This window comes from Pipistrellus kuhlii, unplaced genomic scaffold (assembly GCF_014108245.1).
Source record: "Pipistrellus kuhlii isolate mPipKuh1 unplaced genomic scaffold, mPipKuh1.p scaffold_m20_p_24, whole genome shotgun sequence".
Lineage (NCBI taxonomy): Eukaryota > Metazoa > Chordata > Mammalia > Chiroptera > Vespertilionidae > Pipistrellus > Pipistrellus kuhlii.
This window is the reverse complement of record NW_023425523.1, coordinates 3,283,275-3,307,070: the sequence shown is the minus strand read 5'-3', so window position 1 is coordinate 3,307,070 and position 23,796 is coordinate 3,283,275. Positions and strand designations below refer to the sequence as shown.

General features: G+C 39.0%; 1 protein-coding gene across 1 annotated transcript; it reads left to right on the top strand.

Moving 5' to 3' along the window:
• The first annotated feature begins 1 nt into the window (after position 1).
• Positions 2 to 21,808, top strand: CAPZA1 (capping actin protein of muscle Z-line subunit alpha 1). The gene is made up of 10 exons (XM_036452543.2): positions 2 to 409; positions 7,280 to 7,343; positions 9,711 to 9,762; positions 12,882 to 12,945; positions 15,027 to 15,233; positions 16,291 to 16,370; positions 17,232 to 17,310; positions 19,083 to 19,154; positions 19,755 to 19,817; positions 20,174 to 21,808. Exons 1-10 carry the CDS (start codon positions 371 to 373, stop codon positions 20,312 to 20,314), a joined length of 861 nt encoding a protein of 286 aa, XP_036308436.1. The 5' UTR covers positions 2 to 370; the 3' UTR covers positions 20,315 to 21,808.
• The last annotated feature ends 1,988 nt before the right edge of the window (positions 21,809 to 23,796 follow it).

Below are 23,796 nucleotides of genomic sequence, written 5' to 3'. Positions count from 1 at the left end.
AGCTACGGGCCGAACAGGGGCCGGGCGGCACTCGGCCCTTTGGACTCGGCTGCCATGGCAACCCCTGGTCCAGGGAAAACCTAGAGGAACAGCGAGTGCCGTTGGATCGGATGGAGCCCGGGCGCCTAGAACACAGTCGAAACACGCTCCCCGCGCCCCTGAGATGAACGGGGAAGTGAATGGGACCCGGTGAGGACGGGATTAGACTTAAAAGGCGGCTTCCGGGCGCGGCCGCTCCGTGGCCGCCTGGGCGCCCTCGCGGCCGGCGCTTCCGGGCGGGCGCTTCCGGCGGCCCCCGCGGCGCTGCCGTCACCCCGCTGCCTTCCCGGCATGCCCCGCGCCCCGCCGGGCTGGGCCAGAGCAGCCCAAGATGGCCGACTTCGAGGATCGGGTGTCGGATGAGGAGAAGGTAAGGGGCGCGCCTCTCTCTCTCACCTCCGCCCGCGCCAGGGGTCGGGGGCCCGGCCCGGCCGCCGCGGGGAGCCCGGGAAGGCCCCCCGGGAGACAGAAGCCGCTCAGGCCCCGCCGGCGTCCGCCTGCCGCGGTTCGTGCGGGACGCTTTCCTCCGGAGGGTCGCGCCCCTGGCGCCCCGGGGGCCCCCAGTTCCCCATTTCTCAAACTCATCTCCTCCCCGGCCCCGGGCACAGCCCGCTGGCCTCTTCCTGCGAGAAAAGAGGCTTTTCCTTCATGGGATCGTGGCTGTGAGCTCTTCTCTCTGCGATTAGGAGAGGGGGCGATGGTGATGTCGCGACCCAGGAGGAAGCAGCAGCCGTCCCGCCTGGAGCTGAGTGTTGGGGCGCTCACCCCCGTCCCCCCCACCCCCATCTTGAAGGATGATTGAGGCTGGTGGAGGGCGAGTCACTTCCTGGTCTGGGTGGCCTCTCACTTCCCTCTCGCCCCTCCTTCCCCGGGAAGGGATTTTGCTGTCACGGCTCCTCCACGGGGAGGTCCCCACGCCCTGTAAGCCGGGCTGCCGGGGGAGCCCCGGACCCTGGGGTGCAGCCTGGGAGCCCCGCTCTTCCCGGCGGACCCTCCCTGGATTGCCTGTGTCTACCCCCCTTTGCGTCTTCCATCCCCTTAACGATAACAATTGAAAAGTGGTTTTTTTCAGTTTCTTGTTAACCGATTAAGATTCGCCAAGGGTGTTTTGTTTTGTTTTGTTTTGTTTTGAACCTCCAGAAAGGTTTTACTAGGACAGACGCATTCGAGTCTGGGCAAAAGCACCGAGCCTCCTCGGACGCCCCGCTGCGCTGTCTGATGATGGCTTATGGTTTCCCGGAGTGTAATTTGTGTACTTCTTCCTTCAAAAGTGTCTTATCTACAAGGCTGTGTTAGGTGGAATAACTTACTTTCTTTTCTCTTTTTCTGACAGCTGCGCATCCTAACAGCCTGCCGGGCTTTTCAGTAACTGGGAGATTTGAGGGCCTGTGGAGAGTAGAATTATTTCATTGGGTGGCCAACTTTGTCTTTTTAACAACTTTCTTTATATATGTGTATATATGTTTCTATTTCAGAGAGGAAAGGAGAGGGAGAGAGAGATAGGAACATCAATGATGAGAGAAAAGTCATGCTTGGATGGGCTGTCTCCTTGCACGTCCCTGCAAGCCCCCTCAGGCTGAAGTCTCTGTCCACTGAGTCAAACCGGCTAGGGCAGGTGACTCACTTTAGGACAAGAATTATGTCTTTTGTTTCCTATAGTGGCTTACAAAATGTGCGTGCTTGAGTGCTTTGTAAGTGTATTTCAGCTCTTTCTCTTTTCTTTTTTTCCCCAATAACAAAGATTGGGGTTATGGAGGGGACTGTGTATGCCCCAGGAGTCCTCTGAACAGAATAATTTGATACAGTATACCTACATATAACATGCCATTTTGAAATCCTGAGGAATGTGCTAAACACTCACAAGCCATTGAACAGGACTTAAGCATTAAATTTTCTCTTTTTTGGAAACTCCCATAAACGTGTAAGTTTGGGGAAAGGAGGAAGCATTTTATATGAACTTGCGCTGGAGAGAAAACTATAATATGTGCTTTTTCTAAGGCAAACAGTTAAGATTCAAATGAAATTAAATTACAGTGAAAATCATAGGATAGCAAAATATTTTTTAGTCCGACTAATGGGTCACTTATTTTAAGCAAAAATATTGTTACAACAAAATATCTCTAAGTATTTAACAATAAACTTTGAAGTTTATTCTGCGCAAACAATACTATATTTACCAGTGCTGTCAGGTTTTTGTCTTTGACACTGAGTTAGAATGCCTTTTTGTATTTCGAAGTGCAAATTAAAATATCTTTGAATATTGTCAGTGTTTAATAACATTCATAGTATTGATTTTATAATAATAGATCTGACCTCATCTCCCAGCACACCTGATTTGTTGCTTAATTTTAATAATGACATTGTAAGGAAATCAAAATTAGTAAAGTAAATCTGCCCAAAAAAAATACGGATTTCACGTTTAGTTAACAGTTTTTAAATTAACCACATTGTCTTCATCAGTGTGGATAATTAAGAATAACTGCTATAGTAATATATCTCAATAAATCCATATGATTTGAGATTTCTGATATTTTGTTAGATTCTTATTCACAAACGAGATGAAACTGATAGTATTTCTCTGTTGTGGATCTGGAAGTAAGAAGGGAGGGCTTTGGCTTGTCAGATTTCTTCAGTTCTCTTCAGCTTCATACCCTACTTGCCCCCTTTTCCGGGCTTCTGCGTTCTTTAAACTGAATTCAAGAATTAAGAAATACTTTTCTAACAAGACTTGTTGACATGAATATTTTAGCATTAAGAAACATAAGTAACTTTAAAAAAATAAATAAATATATATATATATATATTTATTTTTTTTTTTTTTAAAGAAAAGGAAGGGAGAGGGGAAAGAGAGTCAAAAACATCAGAGAGAAACATCAATCAGCTGCCTCCTGCACAACCCACACTGGGGATGTGCCCGAAACCAAAGTACGTGCCCTTGACCGGAATCAAACCCGGGACCCTTGAGTCTGCAGGCCAACTCTCTATCCCCTAAGCCACATGTGTCAAACACAAGGCCCGAGGGCCAAATCCGTCCCGCCAGGCCTTGCAATGTGGCCCGCACCGCGCTGTCATCACTGCACTCCGCTGCGTTTCCATCACAATGACAGTTTATGACTGTTCAGTAAACCATTCGGCCCTCGATTTAGGCTGGGTTTTAGATTTTGGCCCCTTCTCTGATTGAGTTCGACACCCCTAGCCTAAGCCAAACCAGTTAGGGCAACATAAATAACTCTTAAATGAGATTCTTATCCTATAAAATTTCACAACCAAGGCACTATTACAAACATTTTTAAAAATTTTTAGCCTTAATTTATATTGATTCTTCCTTGAAGGAACTCTATAAAGTTTCCATTTTTTCTGTTCTTAACGGAGACCTCAACTGCATTTGATTTGGGGGCCTTTTTTTTTTTTTTTTTTTTTTTTTTTTTTTTTTTAGGGATATATGTCATAATGCCCATATAGCTTTTTTATTTTTGTTACATTATCTGAAAGCAGTGAACACAGAGGTGAATTTGATGATGATGGTCTCTAATTTTCTTGCAAATATTTCTATAAAAGCTAGTAAGATCAACCATTTTCATAACTAACTTCTGACGTTTTTATCGCTTTATAAAGAGGAAGTTGGGTTTTTAACTTCTGCATTGTTACCTGAAATGGTCATGATGAGCTGCCTAAATAAAACAGGAAGTAGAAAGTGGAATAACTTGTCGAAATAAACGCCTGTAGTCTTATTCTCCGGTTCAGTTTCTGAGAATGAGCTCTTCACTTCCAGTTACTAAGACCCTTCCGTTACTTGGTTCCAAGTGCTTAGCAAAACCAGAATGACACTATACGGTCGTTAGGAAACCTGAAATATGAGATGAGCAGTTTGTTTGGGTTCTTGGCACGTCTGTTTCCTTTATTTCATGATTCGTCATTTTTCTTATCCTCGAGATTTTATTGTCACATAATAAAACAAAATAGGAAGTTTAGAACTGGATCCATGGGCTTTCTCTTATCTCCTCCCATTTCAAAACGCTTCCATCTCTTAATAGCCAGCCTTCTCTTAGATTGGCGGTTGGGCTCAACACATTCAGGCCTCAGCACAGTCTTTGTAGTTTTAGCCTTTTTGTGGAAAACCGGGCTAGTCTGCCCATCAGAGCCACTCTGCTTCCTGTCACACGCCACTGTCCCTGCGCACCCGGAGGATCACTGCCTTCTCATCCTCTGTGTTACTCGGTGGTGTCGGTGCGTGCCGCACTTCGAACAGGAAGGCCCGTGGGTTTTGAGAACATCCACCATGTTTGCAAGAGCAGAAAACAGAAAGCTGACTCAGCATCTTAAAAAACATTAATGCTGAAAAACAGTGCAACGGGCATAGTTTTCCCCTTCAGCCTAACTAGTGGAATATTTGTGAACAACCACAAAAATACCATAACTGAAAAGTGGATCTGTATGCTTCAAGTTTAGACAGTGATCCCACTTTTTGACGAACAAGTTTATCAAAATTATTTAGGAGAGATGTGGAAAATGTTGTATATGAATGCCAAAAGGCCCTGAAAACTACTTACACTTGTAAACTGGATTTTCTTCATTTTGATTACCTCCTTGACTTACTAGATGAGTCCTTACCCTTATGAAGTAAGCCCTGAAGCTTATTTGCCATGGTCTTTCTAACAAGTCATCAATTAGTATTAACACTGCCATTCTTTTACCTTCCCTCTTTCCAGTTAGCTCTGCTGAGTAGTATTCATATAACCTGTTAGAAAATCCTTGGGCAGGAGCATAAATTTTCAGCAAGTACGAAATCAGATACCCAATCTTTGGTTAAGTATAGGTTTATTATAATTTACTCTAGAACATCTAGCTTTTTATTAGGACCAGCCTTAATGCTAAGCAAAGTAGTGTAATATGTCAGAAAATTCAAACCCTGGGTTTGTGTGTTTCAGAAGCCATGCTTTTTTCACTATGCTTTATTCCATGTAACAGTGATTGAAAAGAAAAACAGAATAGAGGCGTTCATTTACTGAATTATAAATGAGATATTGTGATGCAGTGGGAAAGAATGATTCTGAGTGTCAGGAGATTTGGTCTCTCTCTCCCTGATATACTTTTAGCTACCAGTGTGATTTTGGAAGAAATCACTAACCTCTATAGGCCTGTTTTCCTATAAAATTGGGAGATAAGAGGAATTGGATTTATCATAAAAGAATTTAATGAACTTTTTCAAACTCTGATCTTAAAAAATATGTTTTAAAAATGAAATATTAAAATGTTGGAAGAGTTTCTCTCATTATCTGCAGTTGCACATTTGCCCTAGTAACAAAGCAGAATTCCTTGGTAACTGAAACCATGTTTTTATCCAATGCCTCGCATAGGACCAGGTAGATAGTGTAGGCACAACCTATTGGCCTGAAAGAGATCAATCAGTTACACTTCATTCATTCTAATATTTCCCCAACTCATGCTCCTTTTTCTCTCTCTCTCTTCCCTCCACCCCCGACTGTTTCTTATGATCTCTAGATACTTCTTACGTTCAGGTTGTGTCCGCACTCTGGGTGCCTCTTGGTATTCATCGTTCTTGAAAATCTGCTGCTGTATCCTTGCCCTTCCTTGTCACTGCTGGGAACATTTGCCACCTTCCACCGCCCAGGAGCCTTTTTCCTAGTAACTCCTCTAAAGCTGCAAAGCATTATGCATTCCAAAATGACTGTGTGTGCTGGGACCGGTTTGGCTCAGTGGATAGAGCGTCGGCCTGTGGACTGAAAGGTCCCAGGTTCGATTCTGGGCAAGGGCATGTACCTTGGTTGTGGGCACATCCCCAGTAGGGAGTGTGCAAGAGGCAGCTGATCGATGATTCTCTCTCATCGATGTTTCTAACTCTCTATCTCTCTCTCTTCCTCTCTGTGAAAAATCAATAAAATATATTTAAAAATATATATGTTTAAAAAAAATAAAACAAAATGACTGTGTGTGTATACTTCTAGACTTGAAAAACCCCAAATAAAGTATTTCCTTCATCTGCTACAAATCCCCTTCGTTAGAACCCGAGGATCAAATATCATTTGCTCTTTCCTCTCTCCAGACCACAAGTCTAAGAGTATAGGTTCTCTCATCTTCTTTAAATAACTAAATATCCTTATATGGATCATCTTCTGAAAGTGGGCCTGCAGAGGGGAAAGTAGTTGTGATACTGAAGACAATGTGACTGCTTTGGGATTTCTGAACTCGGTGATAATTTTAATGTGCACTTACTGTATTTTTCCTTCTGCCTGCAACAGAGCCTCCCGTCAGCCTCAGCATTTCTGTTCATCGCATTGTTCTCTTTTAATCACACAAGCTCAGAACATTAGCATTATCTTTTTCACTTAGTCTTTCCTCTCATGTTCAATTAGTATTCCAATCTATTCGTTCTTCCTTTTCTTAGATTCTGTTCCCTCATTTAAAATGAAGGAACAGAATGAGTTATAAAAAAAAACCAAACAAAACATTTTAGGTATATAGGAACTATAACCACATGCTTAAAATTAAAATGGTAGGAAAAGGCTTAAGTAAAAAGTCCCCTCCCACCCATTTTCCAGCCACCCAGTTCCCCTGAGAGGCAGCCATTATACCAGTTTCCTTTGTGTCTTGCTTTTCAGTTAACAATATGTCTAACCTGTCCACATTCCTATTACTGTTGTCTTCACATCATGTGTACACTGTATTGTGTGTTCACCACCCAAATCAAGTCTCCTTCCATCATCATTTATTCCCCCACACCCTCCTTCACCTCCCTTCCTCCCCTATCAGTTACCACTGTTGTCAGTGTCCATGAGTTTTTCCTCTTTTATGGAAGACTTTTTTTAATCAGTAAAGAAGTTGTCGTTGTTTATAATTATTGATGAAGATTGTAATAATGGAGAATGTAAGGTGACTAGGACCTAAAGGTTTAAACAAGGAATATATTTGCCCAGCCTTTGTGGCTCAGTGATTGAGTGTTCGATTCCCAGTCAGGGCATATGCCCGATTTGCAGGCTTGATCCCCAGTGTGGGGTGTACAGGAGGCAGCTGCGAACCCCAGAACCCTGGTCCCCAATTGGCACAAACACGTGGATTCAGAGTTCTATACTCCACCACAGAAAAGAGAGAGAGAACTATACATAACCAGACACTCTGAGAAGAGAGACCATGGGGAGACAAAGAAAATGTTATAATCTACTAATTCCTCTCCTTTTTATCCGTTACTCTTCGTAACTCTCTGTAAATTTTATTTCTCTAGGTACGCATAGCTGCTAAATTCATCACTCATGCACCCCCAGGGGAATTTAATGAAGTATTCAATGGTGAGTAAAAATTGGCATTTAGTTATTTAAGCCCTCGTTAGTAACATATAAGCACCCACTGAGTACTAGTTATCTCTTTTCATCCTTACAACATATTATAGTTACAGCTAAAGAAATCAATATTCAAAGAGGTTAAAATAACATACTCAATGTCACCCAGCTAATAAGTGTCAGAGCATACTGAAATAGTCAAAAATATGGTATTAACACTAATTGGGATACCTATTTTATGTGAGAAAAGATTTAAAGTAGTTTAATATCAGTAAATGTAGAAACAATATTAAGTTGTTTTCATGGTTGTTGCATTATTTACTCCTTATAGTAAATGTTTATATGTTCTCAACCAATAATCTCCGTTGATAAAATTAATGATGTAGAGAAAGAGTAACTAGATTTAAAGTAGTTTAATATCAGTAAATGTAGAAACAATATTAAGTTGTCTGTCATTATAAATCATCACTTAAATTTCTTCAGTGCTTTCATTCAGGAAGTATAGATTTTCTAGAGTCATTGGGACTAAACTGGCTGCATCTGGGAAGCTTGTTACTCTCCTAAGATTCTCACTCATTAGATCTGGGGTGAAATCTGTCTTATCAAGTTCTCTCAGGTGATTCTGAGACAAGCCAGTTTAGGGATCACTATTCTAATATATTTGCAACCTTCCATATTATTCACCGCCCCCCCCCTTTTTTTTTTATAATATGTTTTTGTTTAGAAAGGGGAAGGGAGAGGGAGAATAGAAAGAGAAAAACATTGAGTGGTTGCCTCCAGTAAGCACCCCAATTCTGGAATCAAACCAGAATCTGGGTATGTGCCCTCACCAGGAATGGAATCGGTGATCCTTTGGTACAAGAAATGATGCTCAACCAACTGAGCCACACCAGCCCAGGCCCTATTCACTGTCTTAATAGCCCAGGATGAAAAATGTAGATGAGGTATCTTGAACTTCACAATAAAAGCAGTCATCATAATCTCATTAACATCTTAAGGGGACCCTTAAATAAAATAATAATCTTTGTGCATCTTGGTTCAGTTTAGCAAACATTTATTTTTAAATTCTAGTTTTACATGAGAAGGTTACCTATTTGAGAGGAATTGTGTGATTGATATTCATCTGTATCTGACCCAGAGCCATACACATCACATAGAACAACCAATAATCTCCATTGATAAAATTGATGTAGAGAAAGAGTAACTAGGAGAACATATAAACATTTACTATAAGGAGTAAATAATGCAACAAAAATGAAGACATTCTGTTACAGACTTGTTTGTAGATTTTCAGCACTAACAGCAAAGAGGCACAGATGCAGCCTTCCTAGTCTTCCGCATTGACTCGATGTATCTGACTGATGAGCTCAGATAAATTCTTAACAATATTAATGGTCTTCATAATTAGACGTTTCTTGTTTTATTTTTGAGAACAGAATGAGCAATGCAAGAATACCATGAAAACAATTGATAACAAATTGGTGTGACTAAATTGGGCATCCTCGAGTGCACCAAGAGGATGCTGGTTCAATTCCCTAGGTTGTGAGCTCGATCCCCAGAAGGGAGCATGAAGGAGGCAACTGATCCATGTTTCTCTCTAAAAACAATAAAAACGTATTTTACAAAGGAATTGGCCTGGGCTGGTTTTTATTGGCCTGCTACACACTGGCCTCTGCCAGTCCTCTCTTTCAGAAGCCCCGAGAGTCAGTGGCCTTCAGTTTATAATTAGTGTTCTCTCTCCTAGTTAATTCTTGGTAGTTTTTAGTAACAAAAGAAAAGTGACAATGCTCTTAATACAGCTTTTTTTATAAGATTGTAGGCTCCCAGGTGAGATTATTCAAAGAAAGATAAGTTCAGCATTTCACTGCCATTGACTAAATTGTGCCCAGCTTTCTTGGTCTGATGTTACAGATAATCTGATTTTAAAGGATTCTTTAGATACAAAATTAACAGTTCTTACTTTAATCTTCTGTCAACCATGTTTTTCACTTGCTAAGAAATTCTTTGAGAATTTATTGCACCACAAATAATTATATGCAAATCTATGAACATTAGCAGCTATTTGTTTGCGTTTATTAGAAATAATATATCCAAACCTTTCCAAATCTGATTTTAAAAAACAAATTTAGACCCCTGGCCAGGTAGCTCAGTTGGTAAGAGTGTCGTCCCACCAAGGTTCAGGTTCTGTCCCTGGTCAGGGCACATACAAGAAGCAACCAATGAATGCACAAATAGGTGGGACACAAATCAATGTTTCTCTCGCTTTTCTTCTCTTAAATCATAATTTTCTTTTTAAATCTAATTTAGAAATCTGCTAAATTCTCTAAAGTTTGTCCTATTGAACATTGTAATCTTAACAATTTTTTTCTTCCTCAGATGTTCGGCTACTACTTAATAATGACAATCTCCTCAGGGAAGGGGCAGCACAGTAAGTATCTTTAAGAATCTGTTTACAGTGTTATTCTAATATTGCATAAACTATGTTAATAGTAAACTGACACCCTGAAAACTTAGCTCAAAGTACTTCAAAATGAAGCAATTGATTTTAGCAGTCTTAGTTGTTTTATTCTTAGAGAAAACATGTTCCTCTAAAATATTTACTTTCTTAAAGCTTATTGTTTTGCTTATTATATTATTTTACTTATTAGTTATTTATTTTTGTGTGAATTTCCCCCTTACAACAGAGTTGAATGTTGGCTCTTGGGTTTTCTTCCATAGTTCTTTTAGCTCCTGTTGAATTTAAAAAAAAAACAGTTATAGAAAGATTAGGGTGCAATTGGAGAATGAAAATGTTTCTCAAGTTGCCAAGGAATAGCAGATATTCATAAAGTGATTTTATGGTAAAAATTAACTGTAGAGCCCAGACGGTGTGGCTCAGTGGTTGAGTGTCAACCCATGAACCAGAAGGTTGCTATTCGATTCCCAGTCAGGGCACGTGCCGTTGTTGCGGGCTCAATCCCCAGTAGGGGGCGTGCAGGAGGCAGCTGATTGATTCTCTCCCATCATTGCTGTTTCTCTCTCTCCTCCCTGAAATCAATAAAAAATAAATAAAAGAATTTATCGTAGAATAATAGCACAGTTATTCTACCCAGTCATTGACTTCTTATCACTGTCAGGCTAATCCTTATAAGGAAGCATTTTCATTTTGTCTTTGTTTTTAAAAAGTTACAGTGGTGGCCCAAGCTGGTTTGGCTTAATGGATAGAGCATTGGCCTGGGGACTGAAGGATCCCAGGTTCGAGTCCGGTCAAGGTTGCATGCCCTGGTTGCAGGCTGGACCCCCAGAAGGGGGCGTGCAGGAAGCATCTGATCAATGAGTTTCTCTCATCATTGATGTTTCTGTCTCTCTCCCTCTTCCTTTCTCTCTGAAATCAATAAAAATATATATTTTTTAAAAAGGTTATAGTGTAGGTTTGCTTGTGTTTTTGTTGTGTCTTCAGATTAAACACTGTCTAGCTTCAAGGCCCATGGTTATCTGGCTTTATCACTACCTCCTTCACTCTTCAGTGCAGTTTAATTTCAGTTACTCTATCCAGCTGGCCCAGAGTTCCTTCGTAAAGAGGAAACGTAATTGGATAATGTCTGGGAAAGGTGAGGTGGGGAGATGGGATAAGGACTTTGATGCAGAACATCAAATAATTATGAATGCATTTGGTATGGAACATATAATTGGTTTAGATGTTAACTCTAGAAAGCTGTTAAGCTACTGCCTGGGAAACAGTCATCCTCTGCCCTGTCCATACTGCTTTTTGGGACTCATTTTGGGACCAGATTCTACAAACCTAAAATTTGCACACCGTTACTATAATCATCATTTTGAAAGGTATCCTAATTACACATTGATTTAGGGGCACACTGAGGAGACATTCTCATTTCCCTCAGGTGCATGAATTCTGCCATACAAAAAAGCATTAAGGGTTGGCTAATTTCCCTGTGCCCTGTCATTGAAAAAATCTCACCTACATTTTGTCAACACTTGGTTATTCCATCTGAATGCTTCTAATAATGAATTCACTATTTCACAAGGCAAGTTCATCCATTTTCCTGCCTTATTGGTCTAGTTTTGTCCTTGAGAGCTACCCAGAATAAATCATCTCTGTACTTGGGAAGGGAGGTTGGGAATGGGATGTCAAGATCCAAGAGTGAGTTCATCCTCAGCCTGCCATCCATTTCCGATGAGGAATGACAGCAGAATCAGGTGCTTCAACAGTTTTAATTACACTGACAATAAAGCTTTGTATTTATTAATACTCTGGTCCTTAAGGACTCTAGATTCTTAGAAAACCTCTTGAGAATATCTTATGCTCAAATATTTGATTTTCCATACAAATGAAGAGTTCGGTTTTATTTCCAATAATAAGGTACTTGGTCCCGTGGTCCTAGTCCTCATAGGTAGCACTCAGTAAATGTTGTCCAGTAATTATCATCCTCATCATTGCTTTCTGTGTAAAATGAAGAAGGCCTAAACAACCTAGGAGTTACCCTCTTTCCTGGATTTCCACCAGAATCCTTCTGATAATTCCAACACTTTTGCTGTAAGTCAGGTTTTGTAGACCATGCTAAAGAGGAGGTTTTTATTCTGAGCGAGAGAGAGGAAATTATTTGTTTTAAACAGAATAATATGGTGAGACTTATACTTTAGGATAATCACTGGCTGCCCTGCAGGGGTCGGCAAGGATTGAAGTAAAATAAGTGCTTAGAAGACCGGGTGGTTCAGAGATAAATGGTGGTGGTTTGAATGAGAGAAGCAATTTTTAACCAGTGTACTGCAAGAATTTTTAAAACATTCAACATGTGACCATTTATTAGGGGACACTGACTTCTTTTCCCTTAGATTGTCAAATTTTAATAACTGACAGCAGTCTACACAACAATAGCTGTTTGGTGTGAATGCCCTGTCTTGAACCATAAATATACAGGTCATATAATGTAGTTACATCTTATTGGTCACCTTGAATAATAAGGTTGTATCTGATTAGTTAATTCTTCATACCAGAAATCCTTATATACAAATATAGGCACCTAATTTTTTAAAAATAACTTTGGAGCAAAAAAGGTAGGTAATTATTAAAGAGAGAGAGTGTAAATCAAAATTATACTTAGAGTGACAGTGGTAGAATTGGTGGGAAGGAGTAAGACTCTTAATATGTACTCAAGGTAGAACTACAAGATTTACTGATGGATTGGATGTAAAGTGTGAGAGAAAAAAGAATCAAAGATGACCTTATGATAACAGATTTTAGTGTTGATATTTGTAATCTATAGTCTAGGACATATCCTAGAATGAAGTACTTATTTATTCCCTATTCTTAAGTTTTTAAAAAATAATAAGTATGAACACTTAAGGGAATTTCAGCTCAGTGCACTTCTGAGATGCTGTGGAGAGGAGTTCCTGCAGAAAGCTGGAAGACATTACGGTGTCACCAGTTGCCTAGAGATAAAGGGGGAAAGACCAGGGAGTTTCACCTTCTCTTTTAACATTGTGTGAAGTACATTTTGTGTTTATATATAATTCTTTATTTTATTTTTTTTCACTTTTGAAAAACAGTGCATTTGCCCAGTATAACATGGATCAGTTCACACCTGTAAAGATAGAAGGATATGAAGATCAGGTAAAAATTATTTCTATTTCATAGGCTATGCCTAAAAAAAATCCTATAAACCAAAGTAGATATAAAAATGGCTAACTTTGTCAACATTTCCATATAAGTAATAATCAACCTAAAAATGTAGTCAAAAGGAGATCAGAATCTTAGCCATAACAGCAATGGCAAAAAAAAAATATTACTTGGACAATGAAAGAAAGATGTATGGTTTATTAGATATCATCACTGCATGTAACAAAGAATCAACCACAGTGGGTCATCTAAATGGAGATCTTGGTTTTGTTATATAGGAGTCCAGAGGTAATATTTAGGGCTGATATGGCAGCCCTGTGATGTCATCAGAAACCCAAATTGCTTTCTAGTTCTATTCTGCCATTCTTAGATATGGTTTTCATTATGCCCTCAAGATAGCTGCCCCGTTTCTGGGCAGTGGATCTGTGTTCAAGGGAGGAAAGGGGAGGTAGGTTTGAAGGTGCTATTGGTCATTCCAGAAGCCCCTTCCAATTTGACAGGATGCATTTTATTCCTAGTTGGGAATAGTCATTTTTTTAATTGAACACATCACCTTCTTGAAAACCTTTGAGGCTCTGTTAAGGAAAAAGGAGAAAGTGGATATTAGGAAACTAGCAAGAGTCTGCCACACAGTTCATATATATTCACACATTTTGATCAAAATTAAATGAAAAACTGAATAGGTCTAAATCATATTTCAGGATAAGAACTATAAATAATATGGAAAGCTTATCAGCGTAAGAAATACCCTCCTATATAATAAAAGGCTAATATGACCAGTCGCTATGACATGCACTGACCACCAGGGGACAGATGCTCAGTGCAGGAGCTGCCCTCTGGTGTCAGTGTGCTGCCCTGCTGGGAGCCTCTCCTGCCTCCACGGCAGCATTAAGGATGTTCGACTGGCAGCTTAGGCCCACTCTCTCCCCTAAGCCATCCATCGGACATCCCCCAGAGGCTCCCAAACTGCCGAGCAGGCGCAGGCCTCACAGGCCAGGCTGAGGGAACCCCCTGAGTGCACGAATGTCATGCACCAGGCCTCTAATAAATGATATGGGAATATTTGTTTTTCAAATCGATTTTATATAATTCTTGTGAAAATTATTATTAGCCATAAGCAATATTCTGATCATGAACAACAGTGAAGGAAGACTACTAGCAAACATAAAGTCAAGCAATGGTTGGAAACCTTTAAGTATTATAACAGAAGAAAAAGGAAACAGTTCTTAAATGTATAAGATTAATCTAACTTTGACTTTCAGTGGCAACTACATATCTAGATTATTTCTTGGGTTTAAAGTTTACCTGTTGTTTTTTTGTTGTGTTTTTTTTGTTTTTTTGTTTCTGAAAAAAAAAAATGTAATGGCAAGCCCATCCCTCTGGGTGTATCTTAGTGTTCCATGCCAGAGCAAGCTGACCTTGAACCATTGCCTGCCCTCTGCTCCTGGGCTATAGTAGGAAATGGAAAGTGAACCATAACTTGAGTAATAATGAAACATTAGAAAAATTTGTAAAAGAAAGTGGCTTCTGCATAATAAAATCTTACAAATAAGATTTTAAAGGGAGGAAATATGCACCTCAAATATATAAAGAATAAAGAAAAAAATAAAAGCATAATATGCTAATTAGACTGGACAGCCAAACGACCTTCCGCATGAAGCCGGGGCTGCAAGGGCTGAGCTCCTTGCACGAGTTCCGTGCAGCGGGCCTCCAGGGACAGTTAAAACGGTTATTCAGATACCTAAGGATGATGTCAAGAGTTCACTGAATAAATAAGGAACAGACTTGAACCAACTGCACCCAGTAGGGGAATATAAAGCAAACTTGGAAAAGTGTTAGATTGCTTAGTAATAATAATTAAAGAAGTGCAGATTAAAATTTTAATGTGATATATTTACCTTTTAGTTACAAAAGTTGCAACATTAAGAGGAAGCTTTATGAGGGTTAGCCTAAAGAATAAAATTACTTGATGGAAATATTGGTAAGGAAGAAATCTGACTAAATGAAAAGTTAACTGTCTTCAGCAACTGTCTTTTTTACAAAAGTTACTCATGTTTTTAATTATTCTTTGGAAGGTCTTAATTACAGAACACGGTGACTTGGGTAACAGCAGATTTTTAGATCCCAGAAACAAAATTTCCTTCAAGTTTGATCACTTACGGAAAGAAGCAAGTGACCCCCAGCCAGAGGATGTAGATGGAGGTCTGAAGTCGTGGAGAGAATCCTGTGACAGTGCTTTAAAGGCCTATGTGAAAGACCATTATTCCAGTGGCTTCTGTACTGTTAAGTATCTGCCAGTTTCATTATTAGAGTGTTTTATCGCTTTCATTTACCCATTCTTTTGGCTAGCCAAACATCACTTCTTTCTTCTTATTTACAGTCTCCTGCATTTTATTCCCTGAATAATATTTGAAAGGAGTATGAATGGAAAATTTTATGTGGAAAATTATTTTCTTAAATCCCAATGCATAAAAATTTTAAATCTAAGTTAATGTATCCTATTTCACATTTTGTCAGAAATTACCTTACTACTCCCACCAAGGAAAAAAAAGTCCCTAGCTGGTTTTGCTCATAGAGTGTCAACCTGCAAACTAAAGGGTCCCAGGTTAGGGTCCCAGATTGCGAGCTTGATCCCCAGTAGTGGGCATGCAGGAGGCAGCTAATCAGTGATTCTCATCATTGATGTTTCTCTCTTTCTCTCTCTCCTTCCCGACCTTCCTCCCCCTCTCCCTCTTCTTCTTCCTCTCCCTCTCCCTCTCTTCTCTTTCTTTCTGAAATCAATAAAAAAAAATTTTTTAAGTCATCAAAGGTCTTTAGCTTAAACAGGAATCTAACTACAAGCTAGACATCTTCCATGTAAATTTCCCAACTTGTTAATGGTACCACCCACCATCTTTCTAGTTACCCAAGCATGCAAGTACTTTCTTCCTTTTGCCTTCAGTTGCAATATATATGCTAGACTTTTGAATGTGCTTCTGCATCCTCCTGTTCATTGATACTACCCTAATTTACTGCCTAGATTAATTCCGTGGCCTCCTGATTAATATTGGTTATTCAGTTCTGGAGGCGATATAACAAAGATATATCAAACCCCTAGTTTCTTACCTGAATGTTTACTCCTCTTTTATTCCCAGTCTCTACTTCTGAGAATATCATCTGTCTTATAAGATCCAGCCGAACTGGCACCTCGCATGAATTCTTCTGAATTTTCAGCTCATCCTCTCTGATTCTTTATCTCCCCAAAAGATTTAGTGATTTAGCACACTGCTTTTAAACAGTATTTGTTGTTTAGATTAAATGTGTTTTCAGAGTCTAACTTTTTTTTTTTTTTAACAATAGGTTTATGCTAAAACTATAGATGGACAACAGACCATTATTGCGTGTATTGAAAGCCACCAGTTTCAGCCTAAAAATTTCTGGTAAGAAAGTTCTATTTGTATCTCATTTATATTGGAAAGGAACCAAACCAGATTAATTAAAGTGCCAGGTTAAAAGTCTTGAGTTTGGCCAAGACCGGTTTGGCTCAATGGATAGAGCGTCGGCTTGGGGACTGAAAGTTCCCGGGTTCGATTGCGGTCAAGGGCATGTACCTTGGTTGCGGGCATATCCCGAGTAGGGGGTGTACAAGAGGCAGCTGATCGATGTCTATCTCTCATTGATGTTTCTAACTCTTTATCTCTCTCCCTTCCTCTCTGTACAAAATATATTAAAAAAAAAAAAAAAAAGTCTTGAGTTTGCCCTGACCTGGTATCTCGATTGGTTGAGCGTTATCCCAACATGCCAAGGTTTCTGGTTCAATCCCTGGTTAGGGCACATATAAGAATCAACCAGTGAATGCATAAGTTAAACAACAAATCGATGTTTCCCTTTCTTTCTCTCTCTCTCTCTCTCTCTCTCTCTCTCTCTCTCTCTCTCTCTCTAAAAATAAAATAAAATAAGTAAAGAAAAAATAATAATAAAGAGTCTAAGTTTTACTTGGATTTGGTTAACAATGCTTTGGTTAATTGCATAACTCAGCAGCTCATCCATCTTTTTATGGAAGAGGCTCTTATGAACAGAATAGAATGGTTTTGTATTCCCAATATAAAAAATGAAAGTCAAAATAACTTGGAAAAGGTTTGTGATTAGGCCACTAGTATACAAACATATTTGATTTGTTAAACTAGAAATGATTTGTTTCCTTTTTCTTCTTGACCAAATTATTTGCCTCAATGAGAAATCACCTTTTACTTATGCTTATTGCTGGTTCTGAAGTGATGTGTGTGTGTGTGTTTTAATAGGAACGGTCGTTGGAGATCAGAATGGAAGTTCACCATCACGCCACCCACAGCCCAGGTGGTTGGAGTACTTAAGATTCAGGTGAGATTCCCAACATGATAATTGGCCACATAGTAAAGCATCACGTCTTCCACAGAAACGTTCAAGTTGGAATTTGTTCTGTTATGAAAAATAAGAAACAACTATATGCAGGTGCACGGGGAGACCAATGGCAGTGACTAGAAATAGAAGCTTCCTTCCTGGGGAGGTAAACAGAGAGCCATTCCAGCTTGATAACGGACAGTCATGTGGGGGGGGGAACTGCTTGCTTGTTGTTTTCCTCTTTCAAAGATAATCTGAGGCCTTCCCAGAAATTATCAAAAATTAGTTCTAGGAAATTGAAAAATAAGTAATTATTAAGAAGTTACTATTTAGCAGCTACTGTAACATGGTCTTTCATGTATATTGTCTCATATAAGTATTTACACATACATATATAAAACTTAGCTCTTCAGTTTGAAGAAAGCTACATGAATGGGTTATTTTGTTTTGTTTATCTTACAATAGTGACAAGATTTTGAAATCAAGTAAACAAAACAGGAATTTTTAATAAAGATTGCATGAGAAAATATAAGGAATAAGTAAAATGTATTGCATAATGCCTAACACATAGTAATGACTTAATAAACAATCGCTAAGGTACTGCAGGTTATTGCTCCTTTCTTCTCCTTTTCTGCTTTATCTCTGAAAACATTTCCTTTTATTCAGTTATCTCCTGATAGTGAGGACTAGATAAAGGAAACGGGCATTACCTGGACTGTTGTTCTGACATTATGCCCCCAATTTTAGTTCCCTTCCCTTTATTTTGTTCATAACACAAGTTTAATCTTTCTAAAACATTCCCTTTCCCTGGGTCCCCATCACTCATACTAGGGAAAGTCTGAATTCTTAACACAGTTTCTAAAGCGGTTTGCTCTTCTCCAGCTTACTTCATAGCAGTGTCTCACAGGGCTACACTCCCCTCCTCCACATCCTGTCTGCACTCAGTTCTCTCTTCCCTCAGCGAAACCAGTTGTGCTCCATTCTCCTGTACTTTTTATCCCCTTGCTAGATACCCTTCTCTACCTTGTCCACTTAGGTGACAACTCCTGTTTCCAAGACCCTGTGCAAATGCACTTAACAAAAGGAAATTCTCATCCTATTCTGTATGACCAGTTTATAGCCATGTTAAGATGACTGAACCTATCTTGTAAGTTGCCAAGATTTCCTGAGCCTTATGTCATTGATTGATTAGTTGTCTCTTGTGTACTCCTCTTTTTTTGCTAATTGTTTTAATAATTATAGCACCCACTTTACCTTATATTCTTATAACTGCTTTTGTCTTTTTTGTAGTCTTAACTTACCAATATTTGTTTTTCAATCCTGTCTTTACCCCTCAAACTTTTCCTGCACTTGATCAAATCTGCTTATCTATATTGGTTATACTGTATATGGAAAGATGTGTAAGGAATTAGAACCCATTAAAATTCCTTGGTTTTCACAGAGAAAAACTAATATTTAATGATTTTATTTTAAGCGTGGAATCATTTAAGTTCTTTGCATCACAATGCCTAGTGTGTGGTGCCTGAAATGCAGTAAGACATAATAAATGTTTATTGAACTTAATAATCAGTTTTTCCTGCAAAGGAAAGAGAATTCTTAAATTTGAGTGTTCCATGCATCCTAACCGCCATAGTAAATTACCATTGGTGATAGTAACTATTCATTCAGAGTTGGTAAAGATTGGAAATGGCTTAAGGCTTGCATATGTGCCCTAAGCAACCAGTTTCTTTATGAACTACATATAAACTTACTCACGACATTGTTTCACACAGGTACACTATTACGAAGATGGCAATGTTCAGTTGGTTAGTCATAAGGATGTACAGGAATCAGTAACTGTTTCGGTGAGTGTGAAGTATTTAATGTCTGTCTCATTTGTGTCTTGTTTCCCTTTTAAAAATTAGTTTTGATCCTGAGGGCTGATTCTGCTGTTAGAAATTCAGTTTGTTTTCGGTGCTTTGATTTTGGCAGCTTATAAGAGTATATAATCAACCAACTACATTAGTTCAAAGACTTTGGCTCAGAAGAGTGAAGAGTAGTCTTGGAGAATTCAGACTTCCGTCTTTCTCTTTCTCAGTTGTGAGATTTGCTCAAGGACAGCAGTATCTTCAGTCAGGAACAGCCAGGAGGAAAAAAAGATTGCCAAACTAAGTCCTTTCGGGTTGCATTCATATCTTTAGAGAAACAACATTTTTAGGAATATTCCATCAAAAAGTATTTTGTGTTCTGTACCTGGAAAGAAGGGATATACTTTTTCTTGTATTCTTGCTACTTCTTTATATTCCTGACTTACTGAGCACTCGAAATGTTCATGGGAACAGTTGATACACTAAAAATTGTGCAAATGTTAGTTAAGATAGACTTCTCACTATCTTTTTATTCTTTGCTGTCACATTTTTAAAAATCAATATTTCCTCTCCCCCCCCCCCCCCCCCATTCACTAGAACGAAGCACAAACTGCCAAGGAGTTTATTAAAATCATAGAACATGCAGAAAATGAGTATCAGGTAAGAAGATTTAGAACTAACTTTTCTAGACCTAGTACCTTCTTATTTTGCTGTTACCATTTTTTTTAGACTTCTCCTTGTCCTTGTAACATAAAAATATGTTGTTCAGTGTTATAAGTGTGGAGAATTTGCATACCTTGTAACTTTGCATTGTGCTTACAATCAGGTTTTGATATGGAAAAGGACTGTAGCCCTAGTGTAATAAGTAATATAGGTGGGCTTCTTAACCCACTTCAGAGATTGGAGAGGAGTTCAGTAGAAATAGTGTCTTGTCTGTTCTTCCTAGGGGACTCAAGCATGTTCTTGACCTCATTTACTTTCTGTTCAAGTAACTTCTCTTTCATTATCCATTGCAGACAGCAATTAGTGAGAACTATCAAACAATGTCAGACACCACGTTCAAGGCCTTACGCCGGCAGCTTCCAGTGACCCGCACCAAAATCGACTGGAACAAGATACTCAGCTACAAGATTGGCAAAGAAATGCAGAATGCTTAAAGGCTGAGTGGAAGATTCTTCAGTACATGGAAAGAAAGGTTTCAATGTATGGTCATATGATAAATAAGTGATTTATAAACAAGAGTGATATTTTGCTAGGGCTTTCAAAGTTAACAGGTTTTTTAGCCTCATGGAATACTGTTGAACCTATAGCATTGTCTTGATACTTTTAAGTTCTCTGACTTGTAATTTTCTGTTTTCACTATATCTACTTGTAAAAAAAAAATTTTTTTTTTTAATTCTGCCACATTTAATGATGGAGAGAAAGATTTATCCTGGAGTCATTTTACTGTTTAGAAAATGTTCCTAGCCATAAAGCCCTGTTTCTGGTATAGACAGGTAAGATGTCCACTGCTTTTCTACCCCTGTCCTTCGAAGCACACCTGGTATTTCCATGGATTATACTGATCACCAACAGCTAAAGAGGCTGTGGTACCAGCTGTAGCCGAATGGAAGATAGACCCATCCTCTCCCTCAACTGCCTTGATCATCTCTTAGAGCATTGCATAACTGTAGTTTTCAAAAATTTAGATTGGGGCTTTTCGGGTCCTTTTGTTGGGCACAGAAAGTTTTCTGGAAATTCCATTATAGCCAGCTTCTCTGGGGAAGTTGTTTTTAAATCCAAAGACTTGAACCACATTCCCTGCACATGAACGTGTTTGCTTTTTTCCCTTCCTGATTGTTTCCTTCCCGTCTAGTACCTTTGTAGTTGTAGACATCTGCATTTTTAGCAGAGTTTTACCCATTATTGTCTTTTTAATATTCCAGAACTGGATGTCTTTTTAATATTCCACATGAGGGATGTAGTAGAGTATCAGAGTTGAAAAATGAAGATGAAGAAATAATAGGTATTTGTGCTTTAATACATGTGGCAGGATTGTACTATAAGAAACAAATCAAACAGCTATGTAAATCACAAACAAAATCTAAAAATGAACCAAAGTGAAAGGACAACTTCCAGGCAGTATCTTCCTATTGTAACCTGTTATTTAAGGGAATACTAGTGATTTGTTCTAAATAGGATGTAAAACATTGTTCTAAGTTACTTTTCCTCAGTCCTGCCTGCCAAGAACTTAAATGTAACTGTGATATAGCAACCCTTCCAGGTTTATTGGCAGGTATATGTGTGATCTCAGAATACACAGGTGACATAGATATGAGATGACAACTGAAATGGTGGATTCATTTACATTGTTTACACTTCTATGACCAGGCCTTAAGGGAAGGTCAGTTTTTTAAAAACCAAGTAGTGTCTTCCTACCTATTTGCATATACATGTCAAAATAGAAGGTTGTTTGTGCTTCGGCTTTGTTTTTGCTCAATAATACAGTCAAGCAAGAGTTTGTTTCCAAGCGACCTATTGAGCTGTGTAAGCATATTTGTTTATTTCAAATAAAATATATTTGTATTATTTGTCATTCATACTATCCATCCATACCACACTATCCTCTGTATCAGGTAGTCCAATAGAAATATACCTGTTTTGTTCTTAAATGGTCTAAGTCTCCTTTTTGATCCGTCCCTTCAGCCTTAGCTCTCAGGGTGACATGTGCAAGTGTATTTGAAGAGAGCATTCAGGGGTCTGATTGGTTCCTACCTTCAACTATTCTAGTTATAGTGAATATACAAAGCTTGCAAAGAGTAGGTGTGTGTGTGTTTGGAGCAAAGTCTCTATGGATCATACTGCTCTTCACTCAGAGACTACCAGTGGTTCAAAGGTTTTGTTTTAGATTTTCAATTTCTGTCAAATAAGAAAATCTAGTTGTTTTCTACCTATCACTCAAGAAGTAGGGCTCCAGTGTGGTGGTAGTCACATTAAACAAGACATAGAAATGAAAGAATTCCGGTCCCTCCAACTTAAGTAATATTTTCACTTTGACTTAACTCTTAAGTGCTGCTTTTTTAAAAGCATACAAGTGTGACTTAGCTAAAGTATGTGGGAAAGGTTTTATCCTGGGCTCCAACAGAGAGCAGAGGAGCTTCGGTACTTCACCCTCCACCCAAGGCCAGTTCAATCCCCCCCCTCCCATTTTGAGGAACATGTAACTGTACTGCACTGCACTCTACTCACAATGCAAACAGATTCAAACATTCTGGCTTTTGCCTTTAGCTTATTAACTTAGCCGTGGGTTTCCTTAGCCCCTACAGACCTTTTTAATCCCTTGATCATTAAAGCTCTTGGTTACTTGTATACTTGGGAGGAAGTCAACCCTCCTTGCCAAGTCCTTGAGAGATCTCACTTCCTGGACCTCTTTCAGCAGAATATGTGCTTTGAATTATGTCTATTTCATCACACATTGTTAAATTCAACCTGTGATGCCCATGCTGGATGGAACAGTTTTCTATGAGGCCTCATTCCTGTATTTTGATTTGAAATTACATTGCTGATGGCTTTCATTTGAGCCTGTGTAGCTGTGCTGTAAGTTGCCTGGTTCCAGTATTGTTCTCTATTTTATAATCTAGAACTTTAATGCTGGACTCATCTGGGTTCCTGAGATACTTGACAAACCTTGGCACATTCTCTCCAAACTCGCAAAAGACATACATACCTGAATGCCAATTTCTGATTTTATAATTTTATGTAGAACTACCAAACTACCTACTATGTGGGAAATCAAAGAAAGAAAAGAAGATTGGTCAATACAGAATAAAACAGCCCTAGCTGTTTTGGCTCAGTGGATAGAGTGTCAGCCTGCGGATTGAAGGGTCCTGGGTTTGATTCTGGTCAAGGGCACTTGCCCAGGTTGCTGGCTAGATCCCCAGTAGTGGGCGTGCAGGAGGCAGCCGACCAATGATTCTCATCATTGATGTTTCTCCCTCTTCCTTCCTCTCTGAAATCAATTAAAAAAAAAAATTTAAACACAAAAAAACTAGATGGCCCATTAAGATAAATTGAACTGAAATTGTCCCTGGAACAGACAGGCTATACATAAAAAAAACAAGATCTAGGCCACCTGAGGCAGAAATCAATCTCACACTTCTCAAAACCAGTGTCTCAAAAAGAATCCTGTTAGGCCCCGCTCAGTGTGGCTTTGTCCCATGCCCCAGGAGTTTGCTGGTTCAATTCCCCCAGCAGGGCACATGCCCAGGTTGTAGGCTTGATCTTTTGAATATATGCAGGAGGCAGCCAGTCAATGTTTCTCTCCCTATCCCTTCCGGTCTCTAAAATCAATAAATACACTTTTTTAAAAGCATCTGTTATGTATATCAATGTACAGTTGACTGGTTATTCATAGTAGTTACATTCTATAAAGTTGCCAATGAACAATGAATTTGCAAATACTGAAAAATTGCTCTTTGGAGAAATAAAAAATTAGGTTCCTGTGAGCTTCTGGTCACATTTCTTTTAACTAATCAACACATAATCTTATTCTATAAGTGTTACTGTTTAAATCAGCTTATTTGACATACATGGTTTATTCATTCATGTTTAACTCATGGCCAGCAGCACTTATAATTCGTGCCTGGAGTGCATATAAAGG

Bases quoted from the DNA above. Each gene is read 5' to 3' on its own strand.
- CAPZA1 (XM_036452543.2), top strand. From the start codon at position 371: ATGGCCGACTTCGAGGATCGGGTGTCGGATGAGGAGAAG. The intron at 19,155-19,754 runs GTGAGTGTGAAG...CCCATTCACTAG, and splicing joins AGGAATCAGTAACTGTTTCG to AACGAAGCACAAACTGCCAA. The intron at 19,818-20,173 runs GTAAGAAGATTT...TATCCATTGCAG, and splicing joins ATGCAGAAAATGAGTATCAG to ACAGCAATTAGTGAGAACTA.